Source organism: Aphelocoma coerulescens, chromosome 2 (assembly GCF_041296385.1).
Source record: "Aphelocoma coerulescens isolate FSJ_1873_10779 chromosome 2, UR_Acoe_1.0, whole genome shotgun sequence".
NCBI lineage: Eukaryota > Metazoa > Chordata > Aves > Passeriformes > Corvidae > Aphelocoma > Aphelocoma coerulescens.
In genome coordinates, this window is record NC_091015.1 from 81,412,599 (window position 1) to 81,428,915 (window position 16,317).

At 41.2% G+C, this 16,317-nt stretch overlaps 1 protein-coding gene across 1 annotated transcript; it reads right to left on the bottom strand.

The window, feature by feature from the left end:
• Positions 1-236: 236 nt before the first annotated feature.
• SERPINB5 (serpin family B member 5) lies at positions 237-15,840 on the bottom strand. Its single transcript, XM_069008263.1, has 8 exons — positions 15,449-15,840; positions 9,895-10,069; positions 7,124-7,261; positions 5,991-6,108; positions 4,651-4,793; positions 3,115-3,282; positions 1,507-1,899; positions 237-1,321 (listed from the first exon to the last, which is right to left on the bottom strand). The coding sequence occupies exons 2-7, from the start codon at positions 10,066-10,068 to the stop codon at positions 1,507-1,509; spliced, it is 1,134 nt and encodes a 377-aa protein (XP_068864364.1). The 5' UTR covers position 10,069; positions 15,449-15,840; the 3' UTR covers positions 237-1,321.
• Between the last annotated feature and the right edge of the window lie 477 nt (positions 15,841-16,317).

Sequence of the window (16,317 nt, forward strand, 5' to 3'; positions counted from 1 at the left end):
TCTAAATTCACAGTAACCAGTGCTGTGAGGTTGAAATGATGCATATTAGGGGTTGTTGCATGTTCTCATTTAGAGATGTCTTTCCAGTTTCTTTCAGACCTGAGGTACCAAGAGGATTTCCCTAGTAAAATGCTTCCATCTTTTGAGGATACATAACTGAATTTTGCATGTATCCTGACCACCTAGTAACACAGTCCTTACTGGGAACTATCATCGTGTGGCTCAGAAGGGCAACCCAGACATTCACTTAGCTGGTTTGTTTTGGGTTTTTTTTGACTTTGTGGCCTAAGTGAATCTTTTTATTTCTATTCCTATAATTTATTGGAAGTCAGGTGTGAATACTGACACTGTCGGTGAACACACAGACTGAGACTAGAGGTATTGTACATTTGACACAGGTTTTACAGTGCTTTATTCTGAACAGTAATTAGGTAAACGAGTACTGAACATATGCAGCAGGCAGTCTTTAGATAGAAATGAAATCTGATTACCATAATCTCACGTGGAATTTGAAGACTAGCAATTACAATGTTAATTTCACTCAAGTTGAAGTCCTTATTTCTTTCTCATGCTTCAGTCATTAAGTAACTGTAAGGAGTTTCCTCAATGCTGAATCCAGAGCTAGAAACGGCAGATAATCTGTGCATGAAAAGTGTGGCACTTCCAGCATTAATCCAACTGTGTTCTAGCCTTGAATTGCATAATGTTCTTTTCCTTAGGATATATAAAACAGGGTTCCTCATGGCTGCAGTGAACTTGTCCCATCTTCCATGTCTGAAGGGAATGAGTCAAAAAAGGCCACACAGCAGAGTCCAACCTCCCCAGTCTGGGAACTGATGTAGCTCATGGTGAAGAGTCTTCTGGAGACACATACTGTCCCCATGATTTTTGCCTCTGGTGTCCATAGGCCTCAGTGTGGCTGCTGTTTCACAGATGCAAATTCTGATGCCAGCCTGAACTGTTGTAACTATGCTGCAGAACTTGTGCACTGCTTCACTGGGTGTTGGCAGAGTCTTGTAGGACACCCTGGACCACCAGAGTGTGGCCAGGTACAGGGGGAGAGCCACATGTCCACATTTCCCCTTTTAGGCATTAGGAATCCAGAGAGTGTGAGTCACGAAGGAGAGAGGTTTAACTAGGGAGCAGGAATGCAGCTATTCCTCCTAGAGCCCTTTCCATCTCCTGGTCTATCTTAAATCAGGCTCTCAGTTCACTTCATTTTGGGAAAAAAGTGTCACAGAGGAACCAAATGTTCTTGTTGCTGAAACTGGGATACTTCTCAATAAAAAATGGTGCGTTCTTCACAGTGGAAATTATTCTGCTACAGGGGAGGAAACAAAAGGAGAGAAACTAGTTCTGCTGCATGTGTAGAGTACATTGTATTACTCAGCCAATATATGAACCTCCTAGATTTCCTTTCAAAGGTGATAGTCAGGAAGCAAAGCTTTACAGGAGTGTGCACCATCACAAATGTAATTGTGCTTTTTCATAATGAACATGCCTCACCTAAGGAGAACAGAATCGGCCCGAAAGAATCACGTTGCGAGTTTTGTTGTGTCTAAACAAAAAGATAAATGGATGGTCAGCTTTAAATTCATCTTTGTGTTGCAGAATCCGATATCCTGGTACCTCTCGGGAGTCACCACCTTGTTCATTTACTTCCAAGGAGACTTTATGGATGATCTTCGACACAACCACACCCTTCGTCTCACACATCTCAGAGAAATCTGATGCACTTTCATTGAAGATATTTGTCATTCCCAGGCTTTCCAGAAGTGGCTTCAGGTCATAGTCACCTTCCACGCTAAACTTTGGAAGAAATACATTCACTTTGGTGTTGGCCATCATGCTGGGATTGGTCCACTGTAATAATGTCTCAGGGGTCAGTGCCTTTTCCAGCTGAAAGCATAAGGGAACAAAGGAAATTAATGAGCAGTCCAAGGAAAGAGAGAGAGGGGGGAAAAAGATCATTCCTGAACTTGTCACTCCTATCAAGACTCCAATAAATAAATAAATAAATAAATAAATTCACAACCGTAGCATTCAGGCTTAACACACTCTCAGTTACATTGATGAAAGGATGACTGAATCCATGGGACACGCCTCTGGAGCAGCATTTCTGCATGAGGTCCTGTGGCAAGCTTTTGATAAGCAATCACCTCAACAGCCAAATGAAGGAACCTGAGGAAGACAGTCCCTACCCAAGTTACACCTGGCCAACTGGCAGAGATCCAAAAGTCTTTATTCCTGACCCTACAGAGTAATAAAACTGCTGGTATTTGGGACAGAAAATCCAAATACAGAGCCTGATCTTAATCAAACATGCAGCTTTCCAAGCAATTTTTTTTAAAACTGGAAAGGGAGGAAGCAGAATGTGGGTCCACAACAAACTGGTATGAGGAAAGGCCTCACTTGCATTTTACGATAGGTGTGTTCCATAATTTACTCCAACATATAAAAGTATCTTACAGCTGCAAAGACAGATTCTGCCTGCCTTTAAAATTTGTGGCTAGTTGCAGCAAATTACAAAGGAGACTTGTGTGATCATCAGTTTTTTAATCCTTAAATAATTTTAATATTAATTAATATTATTAATTACTTAGTCATTAATAAACTTTGAAGAGGGGTGAAAATATGTTCTAAAATTTTCACAGAGAAATTACATAAGGAATTGTTGTTCTTTAGGAAATGCCATATTAATTTTCACATTTATGTGCAATTGTAATTAAAAATGTCTCATTTGCAGGCACCTCTGCTTAAAATTAAAACTTGGAGAAGTGTAAGATCCTAATAAAATAAATCATGGACACATGTCAATTGAAAAAAAATAAGGATACCAGAAATAAGGGCACCTTCTACACTTTATACTGCTTTCTGTGCACTCCTTATCTAGAACAAAGCCTCATTTACATCCTCACACGTGGACACGGTGAAAACGATGATGCCACAAAGACTAGGAACAGAGAAGCAGAATGAGAAGGTAAATTCACAGGAAAGTTACTTTTTGTTTCTTTATGCATTGCTTCTAAATAACAAAAACTTTCCATAAACATATGGCATTATATGGGCTGTTTCCAAAGGAAGTATCATAGCAATTCTATTTTTTTCTCTCACCTTCTCCAAGCCAGTGGTCTCATCTTCAATCTCTTTGGGCAGGAGAATGAGCATGCTTATATGTTTGTTAAGGCACGGGAGCTCAAGAATGGCAACATTTAAATCTTTTACATAGCCCAGGCAAAAAGTAGCTTCCAGATTCATCATCTGCACTGGTTTAGTTTCAGTCTGCAAAACACAGAGGAAAAAATCTATCATTCCTTTTAATTCACAGATAAAATGGTGGCAGAAGAAAGTTTGTAAGCTTGCATGGAAGTGGTAGATTGAGTTACCACCAGAGAATTTGTTGGCTTTCATAGGTAATGAAAGCAGCAGTGAGAGACTGTTGGCTTTTTACAGTAGGCAGCTTTGCAAAGAAAAGTGGAACAGAATTCTAATTAATACAATAGCAACATATTGGGGATGTGCCTTAAAGAGCAGTTTAGCTAGTATTGGTGGCCCTTCACGCCTTTTCACAGAGTGCTACCAACTACACTGTCTATGTGGCATTGTAATGCTAGCAAGTGTCAAGCACTGAGCACAGTTCAACAGTGAAGGTCAAGCTGCTCAGACCAAAAATTGATATTTTGGTTCAGGAGTTGAAACAGAATCAGAAGAAATTTCAGGCTTACCTAAATCCCTAAGTCCCTGCTTTTGAACAAAACAAAACAAAACACTTTATTTCACAGGGAAGATTTAAAAACTGTTCTGTCCACATGAAAACGTTCAAAATTCAAATTCAGTAGAAAAATGTTACTTTAGGGGAAAAAACAACCTTGAGATGTTTCACTTAAAAATCTTAGTGTTGATTGTGTGATTTTTAAGCTTTTTTAGCTGGAACTATTGGCTTATGAAATAATTTATGAATATTTTTAGTGAACCTGAAACTCTGACTTTGTATATGCATCTCTCTCTATATGTATGTGTGTGTATATTTGGAATATAATCTCTTTATCTCACAAATGTTGTGCAGCTTTGTATCTTGGCTTAAAGTTGTCTGATTACAATATTCATCACTAGTCACAGATTCCTGAATGCACCAGCCAAGGTGCTGCTCCCACTTGAGCCTCATGGCTATGCAGGACTGATATGCAGAAGGCTGCAGTCCTGAGATTGACTAGAACGAGGATGATTGATGGGATGACATCTCTGAAGAGGAAAACACAGGGCCAGGCACCTAAGGGATGTACTCAAAGAGGTGACACAACTGCACACATTTCACTAGCTCAAGAAATGCAATGTGCTTCACCTCTGCAGGGTTTGGGATGCAGCCTCTTGTACGTGCAACCTTCCAATCTCTTGGAAAAAGCCACCCATGCACATGAATGCTCATCTCCTTGCAGACAATGGATGCTTCTGACCACTTATACTCAGCTCATGTTGTCTAAACATACTCCCAGGACAGTCTGGAACCCTTGCAACACTGTGTAAGATTAGATAGAGTCTAACAATGCCATGGTAATAAACATTTCTCATTTTCTCTTGTTAGCTCAAAGTTTGCATTTTCGTGAGAGGAAACAGCACCTTTCTTTTTTTCTTTTTCTTTTTTCAGCATACCTTGTTGACTTTAAAAGGACATTCTTTGATCTCTGCCTCTGGGAACTTCTTCATCCAGTTTGTGACAAAATAAGCTGCATTAAGTAGAAGGATCTGAGTCTGGTCACTTACACTATCCTCATTCAAAACATTCTCCATTTTTCCTGTGAACAGGTTTAAGATGGTTGTTAATACAACAATACATTAACAGTATATCAATTGCTTTAAGCGAATATGGTAACATTTCACTGAACTAAACACATTTGTGTCCTGCATCTCACAGATAGAAGATTTTATTTCTAACAGAAAATTTCAAAAAGGAGCACTTACTTAGAAGTGCAGCTTAGTTTTTGGTATGGGGTTTGGGATAGAGGCAGATCTTCCAAATGACATGTTTTGTTGGTTTATATCGCATGCAATCAAAACTACATCTCCTGCTTTTGTTCAGTACCTTAAAGAAGGTGCTGAGTTTTCAGCACAATTCAACAGGTTTAAGTGAAAAAACATTTGTCATTTGGAGAGCAAGACTTGAAGGGAAGTTTCAAATTTTCAAGTTTTCTCTTTTCTAGACTGATACATGAGAATAAAATAACCGGGATAACAAAAAATGCTGCTCGGATTACAGTCAATAACCAAATACCACTACAGACTTCAAAAGAGTAGGTGAACGTCATGTCCCACTCTCTCTGTTTCAGATCTGCTCGAGCCCTGCCATAAATGACCCTGAATTCAGAGCACTGGGGAGGCAAGTCCTCTCTTCGAGCGGCACAGGCAGGGCGAGGTGCCTCCCCATGGGCACCTGTGCCAGCCTGGGAAGGACCAGACTCGTGCACGGTGTTTCCATATTTGCACCACACGAGGGCAACAGGTGGCAACCAACCCCAGGGCCACCTCTGCTGAGGCTTCCACAGGACGGCAAATGAGAGACCCACATCTGCTTGTGGCACCCTTGCTGGCAAAAGCAGCTGAGATATTAATTAACAGCCTGGAATTCAGAGTCCAACAAGAACTTCCCAGTACAATGAAGCTTTTAAAGGAATTAGAGGGTTCGATGTTTTGGTTTTACATGTTGTGATGCTCCGCAGCCAGGACCTGTCATTCTCCCAAACCATCCTGCTGCAGTCAAATGTGAGCAGCTTTCCCCGAGGCTAATACAAGGTCAATCTCACATTTCTGCCTTCGGAAGTGCTGCAGCAGTGAAGTCAGTGATTTCAAAACAGGCTGATGCTGTTAATCCTCATGAATCCAAACAGTAGGCCTAGTCTGCTTTCACTATATATTTACTCCTAAAGAGGTGTCACCAGGCTAAAGATCTTTCTCTGAAGAGGCAAACAGCATCCCCAAGGTTAAGCTGTACCCACCATCAGTTAGCTCTGAAAGGGATTTGTTGATCTTTTGTCGGGTTTCCTCAGTTTTTTCTTTGAACTCCACTAATTCCAGTTCAGATGGAAAAGGCCTCTTTGTGGAGTTGACAAAGTCCTGAAAGACACAAGTGACCAAAGTCATGCTTGGCTAAATGCCATTGGGTAGCTGAGGAGTCAATTATTAGTCGAGGAAAGCTGTTATGTAACTACAGGAGACAACAAGGACGCACACCTGCATCCAGCACATCACTCCCAAGGTCGTCTTCAGTCCGATGGTGTTACATCAGCAGCTGAAGTGACTTGGATATGCAGGAGTGACCATGTTGCCAGAGTTTGACAGGATAAAACAACCCTCAGTCCAGGCCTGAGCAAGACTGAGACAGAGGCCACAGTCTGCTCCCATCATGTCTGTCCTCACCAGGGGAGACATTTATTGCTCTGGATGGGTGCCGGCCTTTGCTGTAGCAGAGGCTGAACAGCAGGTGATCCAATCACAGCATCACTGCAGCATGCTGAGTTTTCTAAAACATCACTTTTAGGCTAATGTTATCCTTGCTTGGAACTCTACTCAAAGACAACTTTGGCAAAAAAGAAAACCCAACACACACAGCATTTTTCTCAGTTTTTTGCAAGGTTCATAAGTTAAAAGGCCAAACACCACCTTCTTCACTTGTGTTGCTTCAATAGTCAGGCTTCTGCCTTCTCAAGCAGATTAAGAAAACTAAAGCTTAAAACTAAAGCAGTAATTACTTGGGTGTGTGAACTGGACACACACTTGCACCACCAATTTTTTTATACTCATTTTCACTCATACTTGCAATGCAAAGACTTTGATGTGGCATAGAAGTTATGTTGCACTCAAAACCAAACTCACTAGTGACCTAAACCATATTAACGAAAGAATTAGTGTTGTAAGAGTTGCACATCTTGGGGTCAAGCAGCAGACTCATCCATCCTCCTACAAACCTTTATGGCAGCAGATAATACTATGCTGTTTATCATTTGAGTCCAGTCAACCAACAGCCAAAAGTAAGATAATTTATTTTAAAAAACATTGCAGTCTGACACCATAATCCATCAACATGATGGCCAAGCAATTCACAGCACCAGGGTTTTCCTGCAGTACTTACTGTGGTAGGATTGAGAGACTTGTCTACAAAGAGCCGTTTGACCATTTTCAGTGCAAAGAAAGAGCTGAGTTTGGAAACATCTGAAGTTATTGTTTGAAACCCAAAAGAAACATCTTTGACATCTTGTAAATGGAGCACCTGTTAAATGAACATGATAAAACACTAAGCATCTTTTTTTATTATTATTATTGTCTAAACATTCCTAGCTTAGCAAAAAATAATGCTAGTTTGTGACCAGAGCTGTGGCTTTTTGTATTTAAACTAATGACACAGCTTCTCACTGTTGTTACTCAATAACCATTTATGTATTTGGCATGCTCACATAAATCTAAAAACCTGATCCTACCAGAACTTTTTCCAAATGCATTTCTTTCCTATGAGCAATCCAAGGAAGCCAGTAGAGCTGTTCATGATGGTGATGTGACTTAGTCAACTAAAAATCCATAGTACAGCGTCATAATGTTTTTGCCAAACTCACATTCCCACCCAAAAATCCTGAAGTTTTAAAGCCAGATACGTGAGAGCCCCAGATAATCTCCTTTCTAGAAGAGGACTACACCTTTAAAACTGCTTGACAGACCATCAAGTTTTCTGACTGCTGTGACTAATACATGACATCACATGATATCTCAGCAAAAACTGATCAGATAAAGATAACTGTGTCTGGTTTTGTAGACACAGTATAACTGTGGGTAGGGCTGCTGACCCACACATGGCCACCTCCCAACTCCTGGGAATGACAAGTCCAGTTCTAGGAAGTACTGGAGTAATGATGCCTTTGTTCGAAAATAACCCTATAAATATGAATTAGTTTTAATGCCTACTTATTACAGGATCTTTGATGGTGGCTGTTTCATTACAGGAAGCCTGTCCAACCCTCCTCACCTGCCTCTAATTCCCTCATGAGGCACAGCTGGCACTTGCAACCTTATTTTCCCTTTGTACATCACTCCTCCTCTTTCTCCCAGAACACATAACACCTTCACATACAAAATTGCTGCTCTGCCTTAGTCACCCCTCCATGTCCTCCCCTCTCCTTGCTCAGTGGGAGAAGAAAGAAATAAACTCCCAACACAGCAGCAGCAGAGCTCTCATAGCCAAACTCCAAGTCCATTTCCTTATAAACAACTTTCTCGACTTATTTCCTTTTTGTCCAACAGTTTTATCTCTTTGCATATTAAATGCAGAAGGCTTCTGTGCCTGGGAACTAGGCTGGAGGAGAAAACTACTGCAGCTTCTCTACCTTGGAGAATTTTTGGCATAAGTTTGTTGACTGATGTTCCAGAGTACAGCTGCCAATCCGGCGCCTTTTGAATCTAGTATTTAAAACCCAAGTACAAACTCAAGGGCAGGCAGAAGCTAGAATAGACATGGAAAATAGAAGATATTACACTTAAAAGCATACCAAGCTCTCCTTAGCATCTGTAGTCAGCAATTTTTAAATACCACTAGAGAAATATGAAACATAAGTGCGCTTGTGTAACAGAGCTCCATTTGTGGATGTGCAGGTTAACTTGTTATTATGGAAAGGCTCAAAGCAAATTGCAGACACAAGTGAAAACAAAATAAGGGCAGGGTAATATTTTTAACTTTCCCGTCAGAACGACAATGCTTGAATTTTGAAATGGTGAGGGAGCTTCAGGGTACCATTTTAATTATTTTTTTAAAATGCTGTTTGGAAAAATTTGCAGTGCTTACAAGATCCATCCCTGAAAGTCTTCAAAGCCAGGTTGGGTAGGGTCCAGAGCAACCTGGTCTAGTGGAAGATGTCCCTGCCTATGGCAAGGGGGTTTAAGGTCCCTTCCCAGAGACACCATTCTATGATTCTATGATTTTCATGGGCATATTGCTGTGCAGCTCTGTGAACAGCACAAGACTCCCTGTAATCTGTGGCATAAGTTAAGGGCACAGAAGGCTGTGCTCATGGGTACTTTCAGTGAATGAGAAAGTACATGGAGGAATTCCCAAGGGAGGAAAAATACATTCAAATATGTAGAGAGTCTTTTTGAGCCAGGTGATAATCAGCATACAACTGCATACTTAATTTGCATTTCATGCACCTTTAGGTAACTGCAGAAACCATGGGGACCCTCACTGGGATAAAAAGGATCCAGCTCAATCTCTGCTTGCACAGAGGCAGCAGACAAAGCTGCAGGGCTGACTCCCTGCACCACAGTGTGAGCTCCATAAACTGATTGAATCATGACTGCCATGCTGGATGATGGAGCTGGAAACCCCTAGAACATCATGAGCTGCTTGTAAGGAGAAACATGGATGAAATTGTGCCCCTTCCACTGCACCTACCTCCTCTTCACAGTATTGCAGGAGAAAGGAGAAAAGTCAGTGACAGGGCTGCTACACATACTTGCTGCTGACAGCAATGGCAAAATCATTTTCAATTCTGTAAAGCTTAAGCATTCTTGAATAATAAAAAAACAGTTACCCAGAAAATGCAGTGATCTGGACAGTGACTTGTAGCCAGAAACACTACGCTAAAAGGAGACAAGGTTTTAATGCATCTGTAAGGACTCTGCCATGTCCACTTCCACCCTGTACATGCTTGAAAAGATTTTTCTTTAAGACAGAGTTTCAACCTTTTGCTGTGCAGGGCCATGGAGTGTGGAACCATTGAGGAAATTTGGAGGGATGGTTTGAAGTTTGTCTTATACGAGAACCAGACATCCAGGAGAACGTTAACAAGAGTCAGTAAGAAAGACACCTACAACAGCCGTATAATTTTTCAGCCACAGAACAGGTTGCTGACAGCTTACCTGTTTAATTTGGTCTGCAGTATCACCTTTCGTAGCTTTATATGCCAGAGCCAGAGACGTTGAGGTACACAGTGGGGAAAAAATAATATTGGCTGTTTTGTCCTTCTCACATAGCTTTTTGAACATATCAACTGCAAAGGCAGTGTTCGCTAGTTGCAGAGCGTCCATTGTCATCCTGAAATAAAAAAGGGAAAAGAGATGACTCAGGTTGTAATTCTAGTTCCTGCTGTGCTGGGGCTGGGTTAGAGCACTGAAAGAGGCTGGCACCAGTATCTGGACTGGGTATCTTGAAATGGAGAGGAGAGGAGAGGAGAGGAGAGGAGAGGAGAGGAGAGGAGAGGAGAGGAGAGGAGAGGAGAGGAGAGGAGAGGAGAGGAGAGGAGAGGAGAGGAGAGGAGAGGAGAGGAGAGGAGAGGAGAGGAGAGGAGAGGAGAGGAGAGGAGAGGAGAGGAGAGGAGAGGAGAGGAGAGGAGAGGAGAGGAGAGGAGAGGAGAGGAGAGGAGAGGAGAGGAGAGGAGAGGAGAGGAGAGGAGAGGAGAGGAGAGGAGAGGAGAGGAGAGGAGAGGAGAGGAGAGGAGAGGAGAGGAGAGGAGAGGAGAGGAGTTCAGTAATAGCCATCATTGTAAAGTGACAGCGGGCAATGCCACGTTATGTAGAGCTAGAATTATCAGAAGCACTTGAGAAAATCTGTGTAGGTCAGTGTGACCCACACACACTGAGTCAGATTGGATAATATATTAATTTAATCTGTTTTTAATTGATACTCTTAAAATGTGCCAACTCAGAAGGTACTTCACCTATGCTCTGGGCTCTCCTGGCTCTGACAGGTCTTTAATGTTCTCATAACTTCTCTATCTCTTGCTTCATGGCTAATTGCCCATTAAATCTTTAGCTTTGGTACATGTCCTTCCTCTCAGGGTTGATTCCCCATTATCCCTGGCCTTGCTAGAAGTCTCCAGAAAGCTGTCTGGCCCTGTAGGTTGAGATTGTTTTAGAAACATAAAGGAGGCCTTCTAAAAAATACTGCCGTGTGCCCACCCATCACTTACCCTGTTTTAACTCAAAGGTTTTCCTAGCCACTCTCAGTAACTGCAGTTGCCACAGGGCTGTTACATGACCCATGCAGTCAGGAATGGCAAGGCACAGTTGCTCTGTCCATGCTCTGGGAAAGCCAGAGACTATTCCCATCTTCCAGGCTGCTTTCCCATACCTGAAGTTGCACTTCAGTATAAGCACATTTGTGTAGATTCAAGCCAACAAGGGTGAACCACAGAATTTCAGTCAATAGCACAAGTCTGGCTTTAGACCAGCAATCACACAGAAGATGACGCCTTTGGCATAGTGAATTTGACACTACTATGCCCCCAATACCATGTATCCCTAAAAAAGAGGAAGCTGTTAAAATTGGTGCTAAACAGCTCCATCAAAGCTATTGACAGAGACAGAAAGGAAATGGAAATTTTTGCATGTGTTATACTTCCCAAATGTAGCTGAACATCTGACACCATTGTACAGAGACACTCTAGAGCAGCTGTGGTATTTGACAGCAGTAATGACTTCCAAATAATTTGTGGTGGTTATAAATTTTTATAACTATTTTTGTGGGAGTAACAGAACGGGCATGTAATTTGCCTGCAACGCAGTAGAGAAAACACTTTGATTTACTCATAAGACCTGTTTGACTACAGAAGGCCTTTGACAAAATAAATGTCTTTATTTTTATTTTAATTAACTTATACATGTTCTTGGATCTATTAGGTAAGGCAATTGTTTTACGTGACAGACAGCTAGCTTGTTTTAGGCTAAAAGATGCAGTATAAAAGGTTAGTGAAATTCACTGCATTTAATCAAGTTAAAAAAAAAAAAAAAAAGATATACTGGCATTAAACCAAGGCTTTTTAAGTCAGCATTTGAAAAGCACACCTAACCAGCCCTGCACTCTTGCAAAAGTATTCTGACTGTTGGTATTAGCAACAAACTGTTTGCTAACAAATCCCCTCCCACTGGGGGAAGGAAAAAAAAAGAAAAAGAATTTGTCTTGAAGACAGCAAACAATGAGTATATTTCACTGGAGAAATTTATCTCCATATAAAAACACAGAGGAGCATGCTTCGCAACATCCAGAGGTTTTGCCAGACTCTGAATTCAGAATGGGTCTGGCTGGACTTGTCCACCTTCCTATCAACAATCCACTCTGGCAGTCTCTGGCAGCTGCTTGGTAAAGAGAAATTTTCCATGAGAGATTCCATTTTGCAGCATCAGCAGGCATCAAACTGATGTCATAATGAGGTTCAGGAAACCTCTCAGAGATCTTATGGGTGCAAAGAGAGGACCAAGTGCCAGCCTAGCACTGCAACCATCCACCTTGTTTATGTAGACACAATTTCCCAGGCATGGATGCAACTAATTACCAGAAAAGTCAAGCTTGCCAGCAATCATGGGCTCAGCACACACCTTAAAGGAGGAGAGCTTTAGGCAGGACAGTGGCAAAAGACAGAACAAGTTTGAAGGACTGAGACTGCTGTTGAGGGAGTAACTTGCAACAACAGGGGCAAAGAAGCAAACATAAAATCATTCCTTAAAACGCCTCCCTGCAATTTCTCATCACAAATGTGCTCTTTTGTGCCTGTGCATGTCTTAAATAAATTCCCCCGCATAGGCTACCAACCTTATCTTTGCCATTAACTCAACATTCTCTTGTGAACACACGTATACTGTGTCTGCTTCTCAGTCCCTTTCTCTCTGCCCCACCCTACACAACCAACACCCCCCCAAATTGAACATCTGGGGCAAGTACTAACTTCACAGGTATTTCTTACTGAGCAACTGGTGGAAAATTACCCAGTGAACCAAGAATGCGTCATTCAGTAAACATCTACCACCCTCAAAAAGACAAATCATACAAAGAATCTCACGAGTCATGCCATACACCCGAAAAAAACTTAATTTGTTAATGAAGTAAAGTATATTATTCAGTATTGGCTGGCATGATATTATTCTATTTAGGCCTCTGGATCTTCCTTACAAGCTAAAAATCAACATGAAACCATAACCAATTAAAAATACCCCTTGTTCCTTTCCAGCTTAATGTTGACTTTGAGATGTAGATGCACTACCTGTGTTTCACTTCCTTGGGTTGCAAGACATTCAGAGTAAGAAAATAAAATAGGAAATTTTACATAATTGAATTAAACTCTTCTTCTTATGCCAGTTAAAAGCTGTACCATGGCTTTAAAACTCCTCTGACCTCATTAGTAACTCTGATAGTATTAATGTTCGATCCTTTTTTGTAAAGTTTCAATGTTTCTTTTCAGTGAGAAAAACAGGAGGTATTTCATGGTGAACCATTTATTTACCTTTGTTCATCCACTAACTGCTGATACTCTTAAAGCTTCTTTCATGCAGAGTGAAAGTCTTTCTGGTAGTGGCAAAGTTCTCCATTCTAATTTCTTTCTTTTAATGCTACTATTGAAATAAGGACCATTCAGGGCATTTTGTTGGGAAAAAAAGGTCAGTTGCACCCTTAACCTTGAATGATTGGCTGGATAGTAAATAATAATGTCTATTCCACTATCTTTTTCAACCGGTCCGTCAGTTTTTTATTCTCCATTTATTAATGACTATTATATTCCATTCTATTCTATTCTATTTATATTCTTTTTTATCACTAGTATTATTATTATTATATTTAAGAGCTCACAACATTCATATTACTGAAAAGAACTTACAGAAAAAAATCTTAAATTTCTTTAAAGCCTTGAGCACCCCAAGTCTTGCAAGTCCAGTAAAGCCAGTTCCAGACAACTGAGAAGGGCTGAGGCTCCCAGTGAGAGGAAAGCCCATTAGCTGCCCATTAACAGTCTCAGAAATCAGACGTAGCTCCTGAGTCAGTAATCACAGGGAACCCTCAAACAGGGAGGAGTCAAAAAACTGAAAATGAAATTTTAAAAAGGCCTGCTGCATGGATTCTTGTTGGGTCCCTCCTTTCCCAGGAAAGCAGGATGTCAGCATTTCCAGAAAGGCCCGCAGCAGTGGGGCATCTTCTAAGCACTTGGAGCTTGCGATCCACCCAACTTTATTTAAAACTGACTGTCATAGCATGAAAGAAACATTTTCAGATACAGAAGGGAGCTGAAAGGCTACTGAACCAGTTCAGAAAAACCTGATTTAAACTTTTTTATTAGTATAAGACACCATTTTTGCTTAGTCACTCTTGGATGAAACAACAACTACAACAACCGCCCCCCCCAACAAAAAATAAAAACAATAGGAAAGCTTTGTTTACTATCTGCTTACTAAGGGTAAATCTAAATATAACTTATATTTAAAATTAGAATCAAAAGAATAGCAACATCTGAGCAGAAATGTCTGACAAGTCAAGCTAGCTGTATGGCAGGAAAAATCTGATAAAGCAGAGCAAGTATTTATTTTATTCTTGTCTCAGTTAAACAGTCCTTCCAGGAGAAGACACCTGTGGCAGATAAAGCACTGACAATGCTGGCCATCCAGTGCTGGGGGCTATATTGGGTCTGTATCTCAGGAACTGTGAGTGCCAGCACTGTAGTCTCTCCAGTCCAAACAAAATTCCAAAAGGACGAATTATATGAAACAACCCACACACAAATTTCACAAGTGAGGCATTAATATGAAACTAGATCAAGTGTTTAACATGACCCCACTTCAACTCTTACTCAGCAAACACAAGATATAAAGGAAATAAAAGATTTCTGTGAGCCTTTTCTTCTTCTACAGAAATGACAACCCTACACCTGGCAAACTACCTGGATAAAAAAACAAGGACATAATTTCCTCTGAACAGACATTGAGGAATGCAAGATATCAGACTGATGCAGGACCAGAGCACCCCATATGGTTGAGGAAAAAGCACTGTCAGCAAAAGAGCAGGGAAAGTCACTCCAGGAAGGAAAGAGAAACAAGCCACTGCAATAGGCTTTGTTGTACTTCAATAGCCAATGAACTGTTCAAACTAAATGGTCGCACTGAAAATAAATCTGTAATTACTAGGCCTAAGTTCCTGTCCTTCACTTTAAATGAGTGCAGATTAGTCATTTGGTTAATAACTTGGAGCAAACAGAGCAGAGCACACACACCTCTGCAGAAAAGGAGAGGAATATTCCTCTCTTACAGAGGCTTAAAAACCAACCTAAATCATACTTTGGCACATGGGTGATTTTCATGGCATCATACACAACCTGCTTTTTCTGATATGGGAATAGCCATTTGCAATAAACCACAATAGTTTAATAATTCCTAATGCCCGTGATGTCTCACCTGCCAGATCTTATTCACGGCTTCCAGTGAATCTTTCCAGGGAGAAAGAAATCTAGTATTGCAATTGCAGCAGTTTTGAAATGAAACCAAAACACTGTCATTTGGGAAGGCAAAAAAAGCTTCTTCCATTCCATATGTACATTTTCTGTTCAAATTTCCTTATCCCACTCCCTCCATGCAATTATGTTTCACAGCCAAGATTTGTTAACTATTAGCTCGGCATAAATTAAAGTATCAGAGAATGAAGAAAAGCTGTACTTACTTTGCAAGGCTATAATCCTGGAAAACGAATCAATGACCTGAGCACAGCACGAAGAACCAGCTGCCCGTGCTGAAACCTTGCTGAGCAGAAGACTCTGTTACTTGCCTACTCATTGACACCACTCCCACTTTCCCAACCTCAATTTGGGCACACACACACACTCCCTCTCACTCTCGCTTTTTTTTTTCCCCTCCCTTAATCACTCTTCGTGGCAACTCCTACATTGGAGGAGCAAAATGATTCACACCAGAGTTGTCTTTGCCTGCCCAGCCACTGAAGACAACAACAAGCACTGGCAGGAAAGAGCAGCCCTGTTTGTTGCCTTCAGCAAGCACAGTACAAAAGGCACCAGACAAGAATGAACGAAGGCTATGAAGGAGAGAATGCAGGAGTTGATGAGCAATTAAAAGACCTTCTCAGCAAAATCAGCTCTTCAAGAAACTGCAGTTGGTATTACCGCTATTTGCAGAAAAATTGTAATAGTGAAAAGGAGACCCAGAAGACAACCAAAACACGTAGAAGTGTGTGGCTGGGCACTTTGCATCTGTATATGCATTAACACAGTATCTTAACTCTGCCTAAGAGGCATATGTATGTGTTCGGCTGCCTAAAAAGCCCAAGGTCAAACTGGAGTTAATGCTCAAAGGAAAACATCTTGTTGCTGTAAAGCAAAGCTCCCTCCCATAAGCAGCCAGGTCCTCTGCAGGGAAGGAGCCTTCCTTACTGCCAGCTGTCCCCAGAGGTGGTAAGGGAACAGAAAATCCCACACCTTCACTTCCAGAATGGGCACCACTGGGTTCATGTAATACAGCCCACGTTAGTACCGATGAACATAACAGGGTGGGAAAAGAAAGGGAGAGGGAGAGGTT